The following is a 12,574-nucleotide window of genomic DNA, read 5'->3' as shown; positions in this document are numbered from 1 at the left end:
GACTGCCTGGTTTTGCCAGGGAGTCACAGAACCCTCCACGGGTAGTGGGAATGCCCTGAGACTCGGTGATGGTGTTTGGGGAGTGCCGTTGGGAGTGAAAGGATCACTTGTGTACTCACCCAGTCCATAAAGCTGACACGGACAACTGGATAAACCAAAGTTCTGGATGCCGCTGAGGGGAGCTACTTTGGGTCCCGGTCCCACTGGTGTTGCCTGGTGATCCGTGACCTTCCTCCTGGCACGAAGTTCACTTCTCAGTGGGTCCCGGTAGTGTAGAACCAGACTAGGGTCCCTCTCTTCAGTGTGGCTAACTGTGTGAGCTTGCTCTCATGGTTCACGCTTGGGATTTTCTGGGCCGTTTTAGTGGAAAGTCCTATCCTCCTCGTTGCGGTAGTACCCCGATTCTGGAGTGGGTGGAGAGCGGATCTTGAAGTCTCTGTTCTCGTCAGGTAAATTGTCAGGTTGCTTGAAGCTACTCCCTGACCTAGGGTCCACGTACACCGTCGTGACCTGGTACCAGCCCGGTGATGGTACAAGGCCGCCAGCTGTCCTCCTTGACAGTTCCGTGCCCCTTGTCATGATCCCCCTGCGACTGGGGGTCCAGCTCCTACTAGACCCAGACCACCGTCTGCCACCTAGTTGCTTCCAAGGAGCCCGGCTCCTTACCTACTCTCTCCTTCACTTCCTACACTTCACTCTCCCTTTTTCTGACTGACTCCTGACACTCCTGACCTCCCCTTACCAACCCCCCAAGTGGGTGACCCTATTCCACTCAGGCTGTCCACTGGTGTGTTTTGGTGGGTGTGGTGCAGAGTGTACCTAGGAATTTAATTAGGCAACACCATGTAGTTGGGGACCCATAACCAAGAAGGAGGTGGATATTGCACAGAAGGGCAGATTGCACAATACCTTGTGATGACCTTATAGTCCAGGGCGTCACAAGTGCTTCCCTCAATTTCATCAAACGGGTGTTGTGCATGTGTTCCACCCCGCCTGGGGGAGTGTCACTTTCTTGCACTTTCGATGGCTCGTCCGCCACCTCTTCATCAGTCACCATCATAAGCCTTGTACTTAGGCAATGCACAGAAAACCATTTCTTTTGAACTCAAACTTTAACTTCTTTTATTCAGCATTTGTTTTTTTTATAAGAGACATCTTCACAACAAACTCTCTCAATCTTCCTAATAAACAACTTCTAAACAACCTTCTTAGGACAGACATCCCACTTTCTCCTGCATTACTTTTCTGCTGCCACTGCTCAACAGCGTAACTTATGTCCTTGCCCTTGGTAACATTCCTTCAGCAGCCGAGTCTGACATGTATAAGAGCCATCTCTTGCAGCCCCTCCTGTAGGACACAATGAAGGATACCTCCTGAGGCCGGGGCAAACCCTGATCCAGAGCTCATGATCCTAGGACCTCCTGTGCAAAACACTACTGCATCTTCACTCAACTAAGCTGAACTGAACTCCTTTCCTTACTGTGTCTGCCTTAACAACACTTAGGGGGGCCTTACACGTTGCGACATCGCTACTGATATATTGTCGGGGTCACGTCGTTAGTCACGCACATCCGGCGCCGGTAGCGACATAGCAACGTGTAAATCCTAGGTGCGACGATGAAGGAGCACAGAAGCGTACAATATCTCTAATCTGTGTAACGTCATTCATTTCCAAAATGTCAGTTCGACCGCAGGTACGATGTTGTTTGTCGTTCCTGCAGCTCCACACATCGCTGTGCGTAAACCCACAGGAGCGACAAACATCTCATTACCTGCATCCCGCCGGCAATGCGGAAGGGAGAAGGTGGGCGGGATGTTATGTCCCGCTCATCTCTGCCCCTCCGCTTCTATTGGCCGGCCGATAGGTGATGTCGAACGCACCTCCCCCCTTGAAGGAGGGATTGTTCAGCGGTCACAGCGACGTCGCTGAGCAGGTATGTGCGTGTGAAGCTGCCGCAGCGATAATGTTCGCTACGGCAGCAATCACCACATATCGCATGTGTGACAGTGGCGAGTGCTATCGTGCTGGACATTGCTAGCAATTGCTAGTGATGTCGCAACGTGTAAAGCCCGCCTTACTCTGACTGTGCTCTCCCAGGCTAACGTTGTATCAACGTCTGATCTGCTGAACCTGCACTTTGTATTGCCTCTAGTAACACACTATCTATCACTGACTTTCCCCTCCTGCACACTTGTCCCTATGTTGAACTGAATGTAATCTAAAACATTCTATATTTTTCATGGATGTGTTGAGGCTGGCTGATTAATCCTGTGTCAGGGAATGACAACAGAGATTGGCAGCACGTGTTATCTGACAGTTCCCTGTTTCTGCAGCTGCAGACTCTAGGACCCTGGGAATCTGCCAGTTTTGTCTCTCAGTTGCCAGCCTCTGACTTCATTTATAAACCTCACCCTGGGGGTATTTGCATGTGGTTTCTAGTTTGGGCTTTGGTACCTGTTGTGTTTCCCCTGTATTATTGTTCTCTTGTGTCCTCCTTTAGTGATAATGGTGTTAACGAAGAGCTCATACTCTCCATCCTTCGCTAACGAGACTAGATTTACATTCAGGACACAAAAAGGAAGGATGGTCTTTTGCAAGTAATAGGTCCGGTTTACTTCACGGGTTGACCAAAGACCCACTGATTCCGAGTGATTGTGCCTCTGTTTTCCCATATAATAAATTGTTCCTACATGTCTAAGCCTTTCAAATGTATTCCTTTTTTTTTCAGGACCAGGACTTGTGTTCATTATATATCCAGAAGCTATATCTACACTCCGAGGATCAACATTTTGGGCTATAGTATTTTTCATTATGTTGCTTACACTTGGCATTGACAGTGCCGTGAGTATATTTGAGAAAAATATCTTTTTATCTGTTATCGTTTGCAATATTCATTTTATAGTTCTACAAGTGATACCACTGTTCTTAATAGAATCGAAATGTGGGTACAGGTGGACAAACACCTTAAGCGGGCTTTACACGCTACGTTATCGTTAATGTTTTTTATCGTCGGGATCACGTCATTTGTGACGCACATCCTGCGTCATTAACGATATCGCAGTGTGTGACACTTATGTGTGACCTAAAACGATCGCGAAAGCAGCCAAAATCGTTTGCCGCGGAGAGGTCGTTCTAAAACAAAAAAACGTTCTCTTCTAATTAGCGATGTTGTTCCTCGTTCCTGTGGCAGAACACATCGCCATGTGTGACACTGCAGGAGCGACGAACATCTCCTTACCTATCTCCTCCGCCAATGCAGAAGGAAGGAGGTGGGCGGGATGTTTACGTCCAGCTCATCTCCGCCCCTCAGCTACTATTGGACGGCTGCCGTGTGACGCTGAACGAACCGTCCCCTTAGAAAGGAGGCGGATCGCTGACCAGAGCGACGTCGCAGGACAGGTAAGTCCATGTGACGGGGGTAAGTGAGGTTGTGCGCGACGGGCAGCGATTTTTGCCTGTGTCGCACAACCGATGGGGCGGGTACGATTGCTTGCGATCTCGCTAGCGAGATCGAAGCGTGTAAAGCCTGCTATAGACACGTGTAGGGAGACTGTCAATGGACTGACAACTACTCCTCTTGACCCCACCAAAACATCAATAAGCGTTGGGGAATAATAATTTGCTGCTACGTTAATAAAATCCAATTCGCTTGATTCTTCTTTTCACCCACTTCTGTCACGAATGAGTAGTGATCCAAATAAACATTAGATGGTGAGTTAGCCAACATCATAGGGGTTGTCCTTTTCAAAAAAATCTTCTTTTGGCCTGTGTAGTTGTGTACAAAAAGAAAAACTACATTACACTCCCCATTAGAGATGAGTCAACCCGAACAGTAAAGTTTGGAGTTTGGGTGTTCTAATAAGAATGTATCAGCGATGACTTTTTAGTTTAAAATCTAATTTTTAATATTTTTGTTATTTTGTTTTCTCTACATTATTCTTTTTTCTAACATGATGACAGGGCAGCCATCTTATCTGAGATGCTGTTCTAAACTGAAAACATTTTTGGAGTTTTAACTACTAAGCCATTTTTCCCCACAATCATATGAATTAGGTAGGAGAACTTAAAAACATTCCTCTGTTTTTTAAAGGCAACCTGTCACCAGATTTTTCCCCTGTAAGCTGTGGCATCCCAGAATACTTGCCCGGGTCGATATGTATGACGTAAAAAACAGCTTTTATTATACTTCCTTGCAGGGTCTTGATCCAGCTAATCCTCTCTTCCTCGTCCTCCTTCCCTGCTCCATGTGGTTGACTCATTCTATGTCATCCAAGCAGAGGTCTCCATTGCGCTTATGCACACGTGTCGCGGGCGGAGGAGGGGACGCTGCGCTCTCCCACTGCTCGGGTCCGGCTGCCGCTGCTGCTGCGGCCTGCTGCTGCTCGGTGGCTCGAGCGATGGGCCGGATCCCGGGGACTCGAGCGGCGCCCCTCGCCCGTGAGTGAAAGGGGTTTGGGTTTTTGGGATAATTTATTGTCCGTGACGCCACCCACGGTTGTGGTGATTGTGTGGACACCACCGCTGCTCTGTCTGGGGATCCCGGGAGTGGTGGTATGGAGCAGCTAGTTGTTGATTGGCCCCTCCGTGGGTAGGGGGTTTGGTGGTCCCGGGGCCCAGTGATGGGGTTGGGATGGTGGACAGGCGGGTTATGGGGCCTGTGGAGGTGCAGGGACGCAGGGGTAGCGCTGTGCCGCCCGGCACAGAGGTACTCACTCAGCCCAAGGATGATGACACAGTTCACGGTAAACAAACGGCTGGTTGGACGGGTCCCTCGGACGGCTACGGTGCTGATGTTCCCTGCAGTTAGCGGTGACGGTCACTTCACTGCACCTAAGTACGGTTCTTTGGTAGCGATGGATTCCCACCGGTAACCTGCTCCCCAGCTTGGATATGAGCCGGAGGAGCCCCTCTCTTGCCCGCAGGCGCTGGCCCTGAGAAACTGGTGCCCTGGCGGTGTCTCTCTTTAACGGTCGGACTGTTGCCTTCAATCGGGACTTGGTTGTTGGGAGGCCCTGAGGTCCCCTTCACTGACGGATTTGGCAAATTCACGGCGACTCCTAGCCTTGCCGGGATCCGAAAGGCCCCTGCCAATGGTGCTGGCTTCTCTTCGTATACCGCTCCGGCACCGCCGGGCCACCACCCGTCCACGGTCCTTTCGGCAACCTCCAAGTAGCCTCTCCTGCAGACGGTCACCGCCGTCTGCCAACCTTGCTGTCTCAGTCCGGGGCACACACCCGGACTAACTTCAGGCTTTTCAACTGTCACTTTCTCTGTCACTACTCTCACTGTCCTCCTTCTCCTTCCTCTCACTTTGAACTCTCCACTTAATCTCAACTTCACTCCTCACTCAAGCTCTTCCCTGAGCTAACTGCCTGGTTTTCCCGCCTCCAGGGCTGTGAACTCCTCGGTGGGCGGAGCCAACCGCCTGGCCCACCCCCTGGTGTGGACATCAGCCCCTGGAGGAAGGCAACAAGGATTTTTGTGTAGCTTTGGTGTAGCTATCCGGGGTGTAGGGTGTGATGGTGTCATGACCTGTGACCCCTGGCTTGCCCAGGGCGTCACACACGCACTTCTGAAAAAGTACTTATTAGCCGGAACACCAACCTTTATTCAAATCCAAAAAAAAAAAGCTTTATTTCACCATTTAAAATCCAAAATGAAAAGATGAAAAAGATTAAAAATCCATAAGAACGTGTTTTGGATCACACAAGATAGGATCCTGTGCAATCCGAAACGCGTTATCTTATGGATTTTTAATCTGTTTTTTCATTTTGGATTTTACCATAAATGGTGAAATAAAGCATTATTTTTTTGGATTGCTGGATTTCCATTTCTTTCCATTATCTACACGTGCACTTCTCTACCGTGCTGAGGGCAGAGCAAAGTACTGTAATGTGCAGGTGCATGGTTGAAGGTTGAAGACTACCTGCGCATGTGTACAACAATACTTTGTGCTCCTGTGCAAGCACACCTCTCTGTCGTGCTGAGAGCAGAGCAATGGAAACTTCTGTGATGAAAGAAAGATAGCAGGCGCCGGACCAATACCAGCGACACCCATCGGACCCATATGCCCCGCAGATGAGTATAATAAAAGTTGTGTTTTACATTATACAGAGCGGCCTGAGCTCTTTCACCGCGAGCAGACTTATTAGGCAAGTTGTATTTTAGAGGATTTTTTTTTATTATTGATCAGCAACAATGTGCTCAATCAACCCAAAAGGCTCATAAATATCAAAGCTTAATATTTTTAGAAGTTGGAGTGTTTTTTTTTTTTATTTGGCTATCTTAGGAGGATATCTGTTTGTGCAGGTAACTATTACTGTGCAGAATTATTAGGCAACTTAATAAAAACCAAATATATTCCCATCTCACTTGTTTATTTTCACCAGGTAAACCAATATAAATGCACAAAATTTAGAAATAAACATTTCTGACATGCAAAAACAAAACCCCCAAAAATTAGTGACCAATATAGCCACCTTTCTTTATGATGACACTTAACAGCCGACCATCCATAGACTCTGTCATTGCTTGATCTGTTTACGATCCACATTTCATGCAGCAGCCACCACAGCCTCCAGACACTGTTCCCAGAGGTGTACTGTTTTCCCTCCCTGTAGATCTCACATTTTATGAGGGACCACAGGTTCTCTGAGGTTCAGATCAGATGAACAAGGGGGCAATTCATTATTTTTTCATCTTTTAGACCATTACTGGCGAGCCACGCTGTGGAGTAGTTGGATGCATGTGATGGAGCATTGTCCTTCATGAAAATCATGGGTTTTTTTTTTAACAAGATCAACTTCTTCCTGTACCACTGCTTGAAGAAGTTGTCTTCCAGAAACTGGCAGTAGGTCTGGGAGTTGAGCTTCACTCCATCCTCACCCCGAAAAGGTCCCATAAGTTCCTCTTTGATGATACCAGCCCATTCCAGTACCCCACCTCCACCTTGCTGGTGTCTGAGTCGGAGTGGAGCTCTCTGCCCTTTACTGATCCAGCCTCTGGCCCATCCATCTGGCCCATCAAGAGTCACTCTCATTTCATCAGTCCATAAAACCTTTGAAAAATCAGTCTTAAGATATTTCTTGGCCCAGTCTTGACGTTTTATCTTATGTTTCTTGTTCAGAGGTGGTGGTGTTTCAGCCTTCCCTACCTTGACCATGTCCCTGAGTATGGCACACCTTGTGCTTTTTGATACTCCAGTAACATTGAAGCTCCGAAATACGGCCAAACTGGTGGCAAATGGCATCTTGGCAGCTTCACGCCTGATTTTCCTTAATTCATGGGCAGTTATTTTGCGCCTTTTTTGTCCAACACGCATCTTGCGACCCTGTTCGCTGTTTTCCATTAAATGCTTTATTGTTCAGTGATCATGCTTCAAAAGTTTGGCAATTTCAAGACTGCTGCATCCCTCTGCAAGACATCTCACAATTTTGGACTTTTCAGAGCCCGTCAAATCTCTCTTCTGACCCATTTTGCCAAAGGAAAGGAAGTTGCCTAATAATTAAGCACACCTTACATAGGGTGTTGATGTCATTACACCGCACCCCATTATAGAGATGCACATCACCTGATTTACTTAATTGGTAGTTGGCTCTCAAGCCTATACAGCTTGGAGTAGGACAACATGTATAAAAAGTATCATGTGATCAAAATACTCATTTGCCTAATAATTCTGCACACAGTGTATATAAAGTATTCTAGAACACTGTATATAAGGACTCACTGGTGGTGGCCACAGCTCATAAGGGGACAAATCCGGTGACCGGTTCCCTTTAGGTTTTAAGGTTGTCTGACTTCTAACTATTTTCAGGTTTTGTGTGCTGTCTATTTTTTTTTTTTTTTTTTAACTTTTAAAAACTTTCTTGCCCTAGCCATATTGGAGAGATGCTCTTTTTTTTCAGTTTTTCTTCTTTGTGTTTTAGGGAAATTAAAATCGGAGTTAATTGACAAACAAACATAGACTGTTTTGTTTTTTAAATGATGGTGTACTTCCCTAACCCCCAGGCAACAAGCAGTAACAGAGGGTATACATACTGAGCATTACTTGTGTGTGTCTATATAGTATCACTATCCTACCGTACTGAGGCTTCCAGTAGTACGCTAAAGCTAGAATTGCAAAAACCTACATTCTAAATGTAATAAAATGACTCTGCGCCTTCTGCCCCAGTCTATACGGAAAAACTGACAGTTACAAAATGTTTAACTGGCTAGTGAGAAACACATATTTTATGATTTATTATAATGTGGACTATGATATAAAAAAAAATTAATATACATAAGAAAAGCTGCTTGTGCAATGCAAGCATACGAGATTCACAATAAATGACCACAGTCTTGAAGAAAACTAGGGGTGCTTAGATTAGGGGAAGATCATCATGTACTAATAAAATAAGTAGAAAGGGGTTGTCTAACTTTTCTCTAAGAGGAAGGAAAATAAATTACACTATTGTTGGAAAGCTGACAGAATGAACATATGTTAAGACTCTGATACTTATATTTTGTTGCTCTGCAGATGGGCGGTATGGAGGCAGTGATCACCGGCTTAGCAGATGATATTACTATTTTGAAGAGGCACCGGAAACTATTTACTTTCCTAGTTGCGGTTATTACTTTCCTTTTCGCTTTGCTGTGTATAACTAATGTAAGTAATGAAACCCATTTTTTTGCATTAAAATGAATATCTAATGTGATATTTTTATTGATCAGGAGCAACCGTACGAAGCTCTTTATACACTGATGCATCAAAATATTGCACCCATAGAACAGTGCCCAAAGCAATTGTGGCCCACGCACAGACTGACTGTGTACCCTTGGTGTAATGCTCACAACCAGTGTAGAGGCAGCCAGCAGGATTAGTGGACCCACTGGGCTACAGGGGGGACCCTGGCTTGCCCCTCAGTGGGAGGGGCTTAAGTGCCCCCTGCGAGGTGGATGCAAGGTACCACTCCCAGGGAGTGACCGGGACTGTGGCAGCTGGCCTCCATGGCAGGTGGCAGACTCAGTTATAGACAGTACAGACAGGGTGACTGAGGCAGGCTAGACAAACTGGTACAGACAGGAATGCTGGAGGGTACGGCAGGGACAGACAAGTATGGGAAGGCAGGTACTGTAGACGGACACAGGAATAACCGGGCAGGAGCTCAGGACCTGACAACTAGCTAGGTAGCAAACTGAAGACTGACTAACTAAAGGCATTGGGCAGAAAGCTCCCCTAATGGGAGGGTGCCTTAAATACATAGTGCTTCTCAGCCATAGGCTGAGAGGCATTTACGGAAAGTGGTGTGCCGGCCCTTAAAGAGGAGGGCCTGGGTGTTTGTGCGTATCTAACATGCACTCCCTGGGAAGGGAGGAAGGAAGCAGCAGCACACGTGGATTGCTGGAGAAGAATGCGACCCAGCCGGGGAGGTGACGAAGTCTGTGTCTCTGCAGAGATGCCGGCGCTACACTTGACTTTACCAAAAAGCTTGTTGGACCATCCTACCCACTTGTTTTCAATGTATTTTCACCCTCCTCCTCCTTGATTGACAGCTCTGGCTTTATAGGAGGAAGGCTGAGATAGATAAACAGAGTAGGTGGGAAAGTGAACTGTAGTTTTTTTGGCATGCCAAGGTTGTCCGGATTGTCTGCTTGGTTTGAGCACTCACTTTGTGCTTACAGCCTTCTTGTAAATGGGACATTTTTGGGACTTTGATATGGATGACAAGTTCTTGGGATAGGCCATCTATATCAGAATGGCCCCTTTACCACTAATGAGCAAATTAAAGAGGCTGTGACACCTTTTATACTCCATCTTCTTAATACTGTAACTTTCTGCAGCTCCATCTGATTGAAATAAATAGAACTGCGCTATAAAATCAGTATTCAAAAACTTTCAAAAAGTTTTTTTTCTGTGATAACCTGTTATATATACATACAAAAATCTGATATGCTATATCTAACATACAGTAAGTACTGTCTACTTGTTTTATCAATAATTACAGGGTGGAATCTATGTAGTCACTCTTCTGGATACATTTGCTGCAGGGACATCCATATTGTTTGCTGTTTTAATAGAGGCCATTGGAGTGTCATGGTTTTATGGTATAGTATATTTTTCCATACTTTTTTCCTCTTTTCAAACATGTAAGAAATCAGCATGTCAGAGGCCTTATATTTGACTTTGTGAGGGGATGGCAGAGAGCATATGCACGCATGCAACATCCTAGAGTATCTGCGAGCAAATGTCACCGTCTTCTTGTTACACACTTCAGACAGGAACTGAAAAACAGAGTGTGTGTTCCTCGAGAGAAGAATTTGGAGGTCAGGTGACCGTCAAGGCACATTGCCTAATATAAAAGGCTGGGGCTCTTAAGAATGGAAGGAGTTGGCCCCAAGACTTGAGAAGATGTGGGAGCATCAGAGTGACCACATGGCCCTTACTGCCATGGAAGTAGTTGAGTGATCCAAACCCTGAGAGAACGAGACTTCGCAAGTCAAGCACCGAAGACCAAATACAGAGTGAACCAGACTTTGCCGGTGAAGCACCGAAGACTGAAACCCAAGAGCCACACTTCACAAGTCAAGTGCTGAAGACTGGATGCTGACAACCGAATCCAGAAGATAAAGGCGCCAAGTGAGCCAAGTTGTTGCTTCCTGTTCAGACGTATGGTACTTTATTTAAAAAGTTTACTAACTGGAATTGGACTTGCACCTTAATGAGTTGTACCGTACCTCCTTAAAGGGAACCAATCACAAGGATTTTCGTATATAACCTAAAGCCAGTGCTATACTGGCACTATCAGGCTGATTCTCTACATACCTTTAGTTGTCAGCTCTGATATTTATCTTTTAAAACCCAAAGTAAAGTTTATAAAGTCATCAGCTTCTTGAGTGACAGCAGCTGAGAATCAGATATTATCTAGGGAGGGGGTATACAGAGGTATCCCCTTCCTCTTTTAGAATTAGTATAAGTATTATACAAACTATTCACTTTGTCTATTCCAGGACCTGTGCTGAGATCATACCCATGTGACCAGAAGGGCCTCAGCCAACAAAGCTGATATCACAAAGCAACATTTTTCTGTTGGCTGAGGCCCCGCCCCTTCTAGTCACATGGGTATGATCTCACACAGGTCCTGCAATAGAAAAAGTAAACTGTATAATACTTATACTAATTTTAACAGGGGGAGGGGATAACTGCATACTCCCCCATATATTAGCTGATTCTCAGCTGCTGTCACTGAAGAATATGCCGATTTTATAAACTTTACTCTCTTGGGTTTCAAAACTTAAACATCCGAGCTGACCACTACAGATATGTATAAAATCATCCTGATAGTGCCAGTATTGCACTGGCTTTAGGATATATAAGAAAATCCTGGTGACTGGTTCCTTTTAAGGCCCTGTGCTGGTAACTCTTGGAACATTAAAGGTTCCCTTTTAAGGCTCCTTTAAGGTTTCCAGGCCTCACAGCTACCAGACTGTTATCCTGCTGTGCTGCCCTGTCCCGCGATCTAACAGTCCGACAGTCAGATCACCTTAGTTCACACTTGGGGGCTCCCCCCTCTGCACTTATTGAACTCATCTGAACCCGCTACCGGATTCTCAGTTTGTTGGACACGGCCACACAGCCGTCCAGCAATCTGGCAGTGAGGTCACCGGAGTTCACACTCCAGAGCTCCACCGCTGTGCTTGGTGAACTCAGTTGAACCCTGCTGCCAGATTGCTGGACTGTTGGATTGCAGGACTATATCTGCTACTAGTCTATTTTCTTAGTTTTATCAACGTGATATTTCGAAGGCTGAAAACAGAGGTGGAGTGGATGATCCTCTTCTTGATGATCTTGGAGTACCTGTAGCATTGTCATTTCAGCCAGGGACCTACTGAAAGAACTATGTCTGCCATCATTGTACTTCAATGAGTAATAGACCTTAAATTTTACATCAGACTGCGATATACCTTAGTCCCTTAGGTGTAATAATAAAAAAATAAAAATCCTTTCTAATATTTTTATAGTGCTAAGGATTTTCCTATTGTTGTTTCCTGCAAATTACCTCTTTTAGAGAGGAAGAGAACTAGAACTCTACTGCCACCTATTGGAAGCAGCAATCTTAAAAGTCAACATTAACCCTTTAATAACCTTTGCCACATGGCTTACAATAAAATCCAGGCCAGATATTCTATTTTCAGACTCATTTCAGGGTGTCACCCCCTTACAATTATACACATTACCCCTTAGACCTCCATCAGAGGTCTCTCATCCAGCCAACTCATACCACTTGCTTTTCACTGATGAGGGGCAAACACCCCGAAACATGTGTTTGCAAAAAGTGTGACAAGGCTTGATAAAGGGTCAATATTGACTTTTAGAACAACTACTTCTAGTAGGTGGCAGAGTTCAAGTCCTCTTCCAATCTGAAGAAGCAATATGCATATCTAATTTTCCAAACAAGCATTGTATGACCTATCAGACTCATGTATGTGCCTCTCCACAAGGGTAGATATTACCCATTGGATTCTTGCTTTCAAAAACCCCTGAAGTGAGCACATAGCCATAACCAAATTGATTCTTTTTTTTTTATTATGCTGTAT

At 45.5% G+C, this 12,574-nt stretch overlaps 1 protein-coding gene across 1 annotated transcript in view; it reads left to right on the top strand.

The window, feature by feature from the left end:
- SLC6A2 (solute carrier family 6 member 2) overlaps positions 1-12,574 on the top strand; it is a 378,218-nt gene that overhangs the window by 350,513 nt on the left and 15,131 nt on the right. The window contains exons 17-19 of the mRNA XM_075325426.1: positions 2,730-2,842; positions 8,517-8,645; positions 9,985-10,084. Of these exons, the coding sequence (XP_075181541.1) occupies positions 2,730-2,842; positions 8,517-8,645; positions 9,985-10,084 (342 nt within the window). The remainder of the gene's footprint in view (positions 1-2,729; positions 2,843-8,516; positions 8,646-9,984; positions 10,085-12,574) is intronic.

This window comes from Anomaloglossus baeobatrachus, chromosome 10 (assembly GCF_048569485.1).
Source record: "Anomaloglossus baeobatrachus isolate aAnoBae1 chromosome 10, aAnoBae1.hap1, whole genome shotgun sequence".
Lineage (NCBI taxonomy): Eukaryota > Metazoa > Chordata > Amphibia > Anura > Aromobatidae > Anomaloglossus > Anomaloglossus baeobatrachus.
The sequence above is the reverse complement of the archived record's forward strand: the minus strand, read 5'-3'. Positions and strand labels throughout refer to the sequence as shown.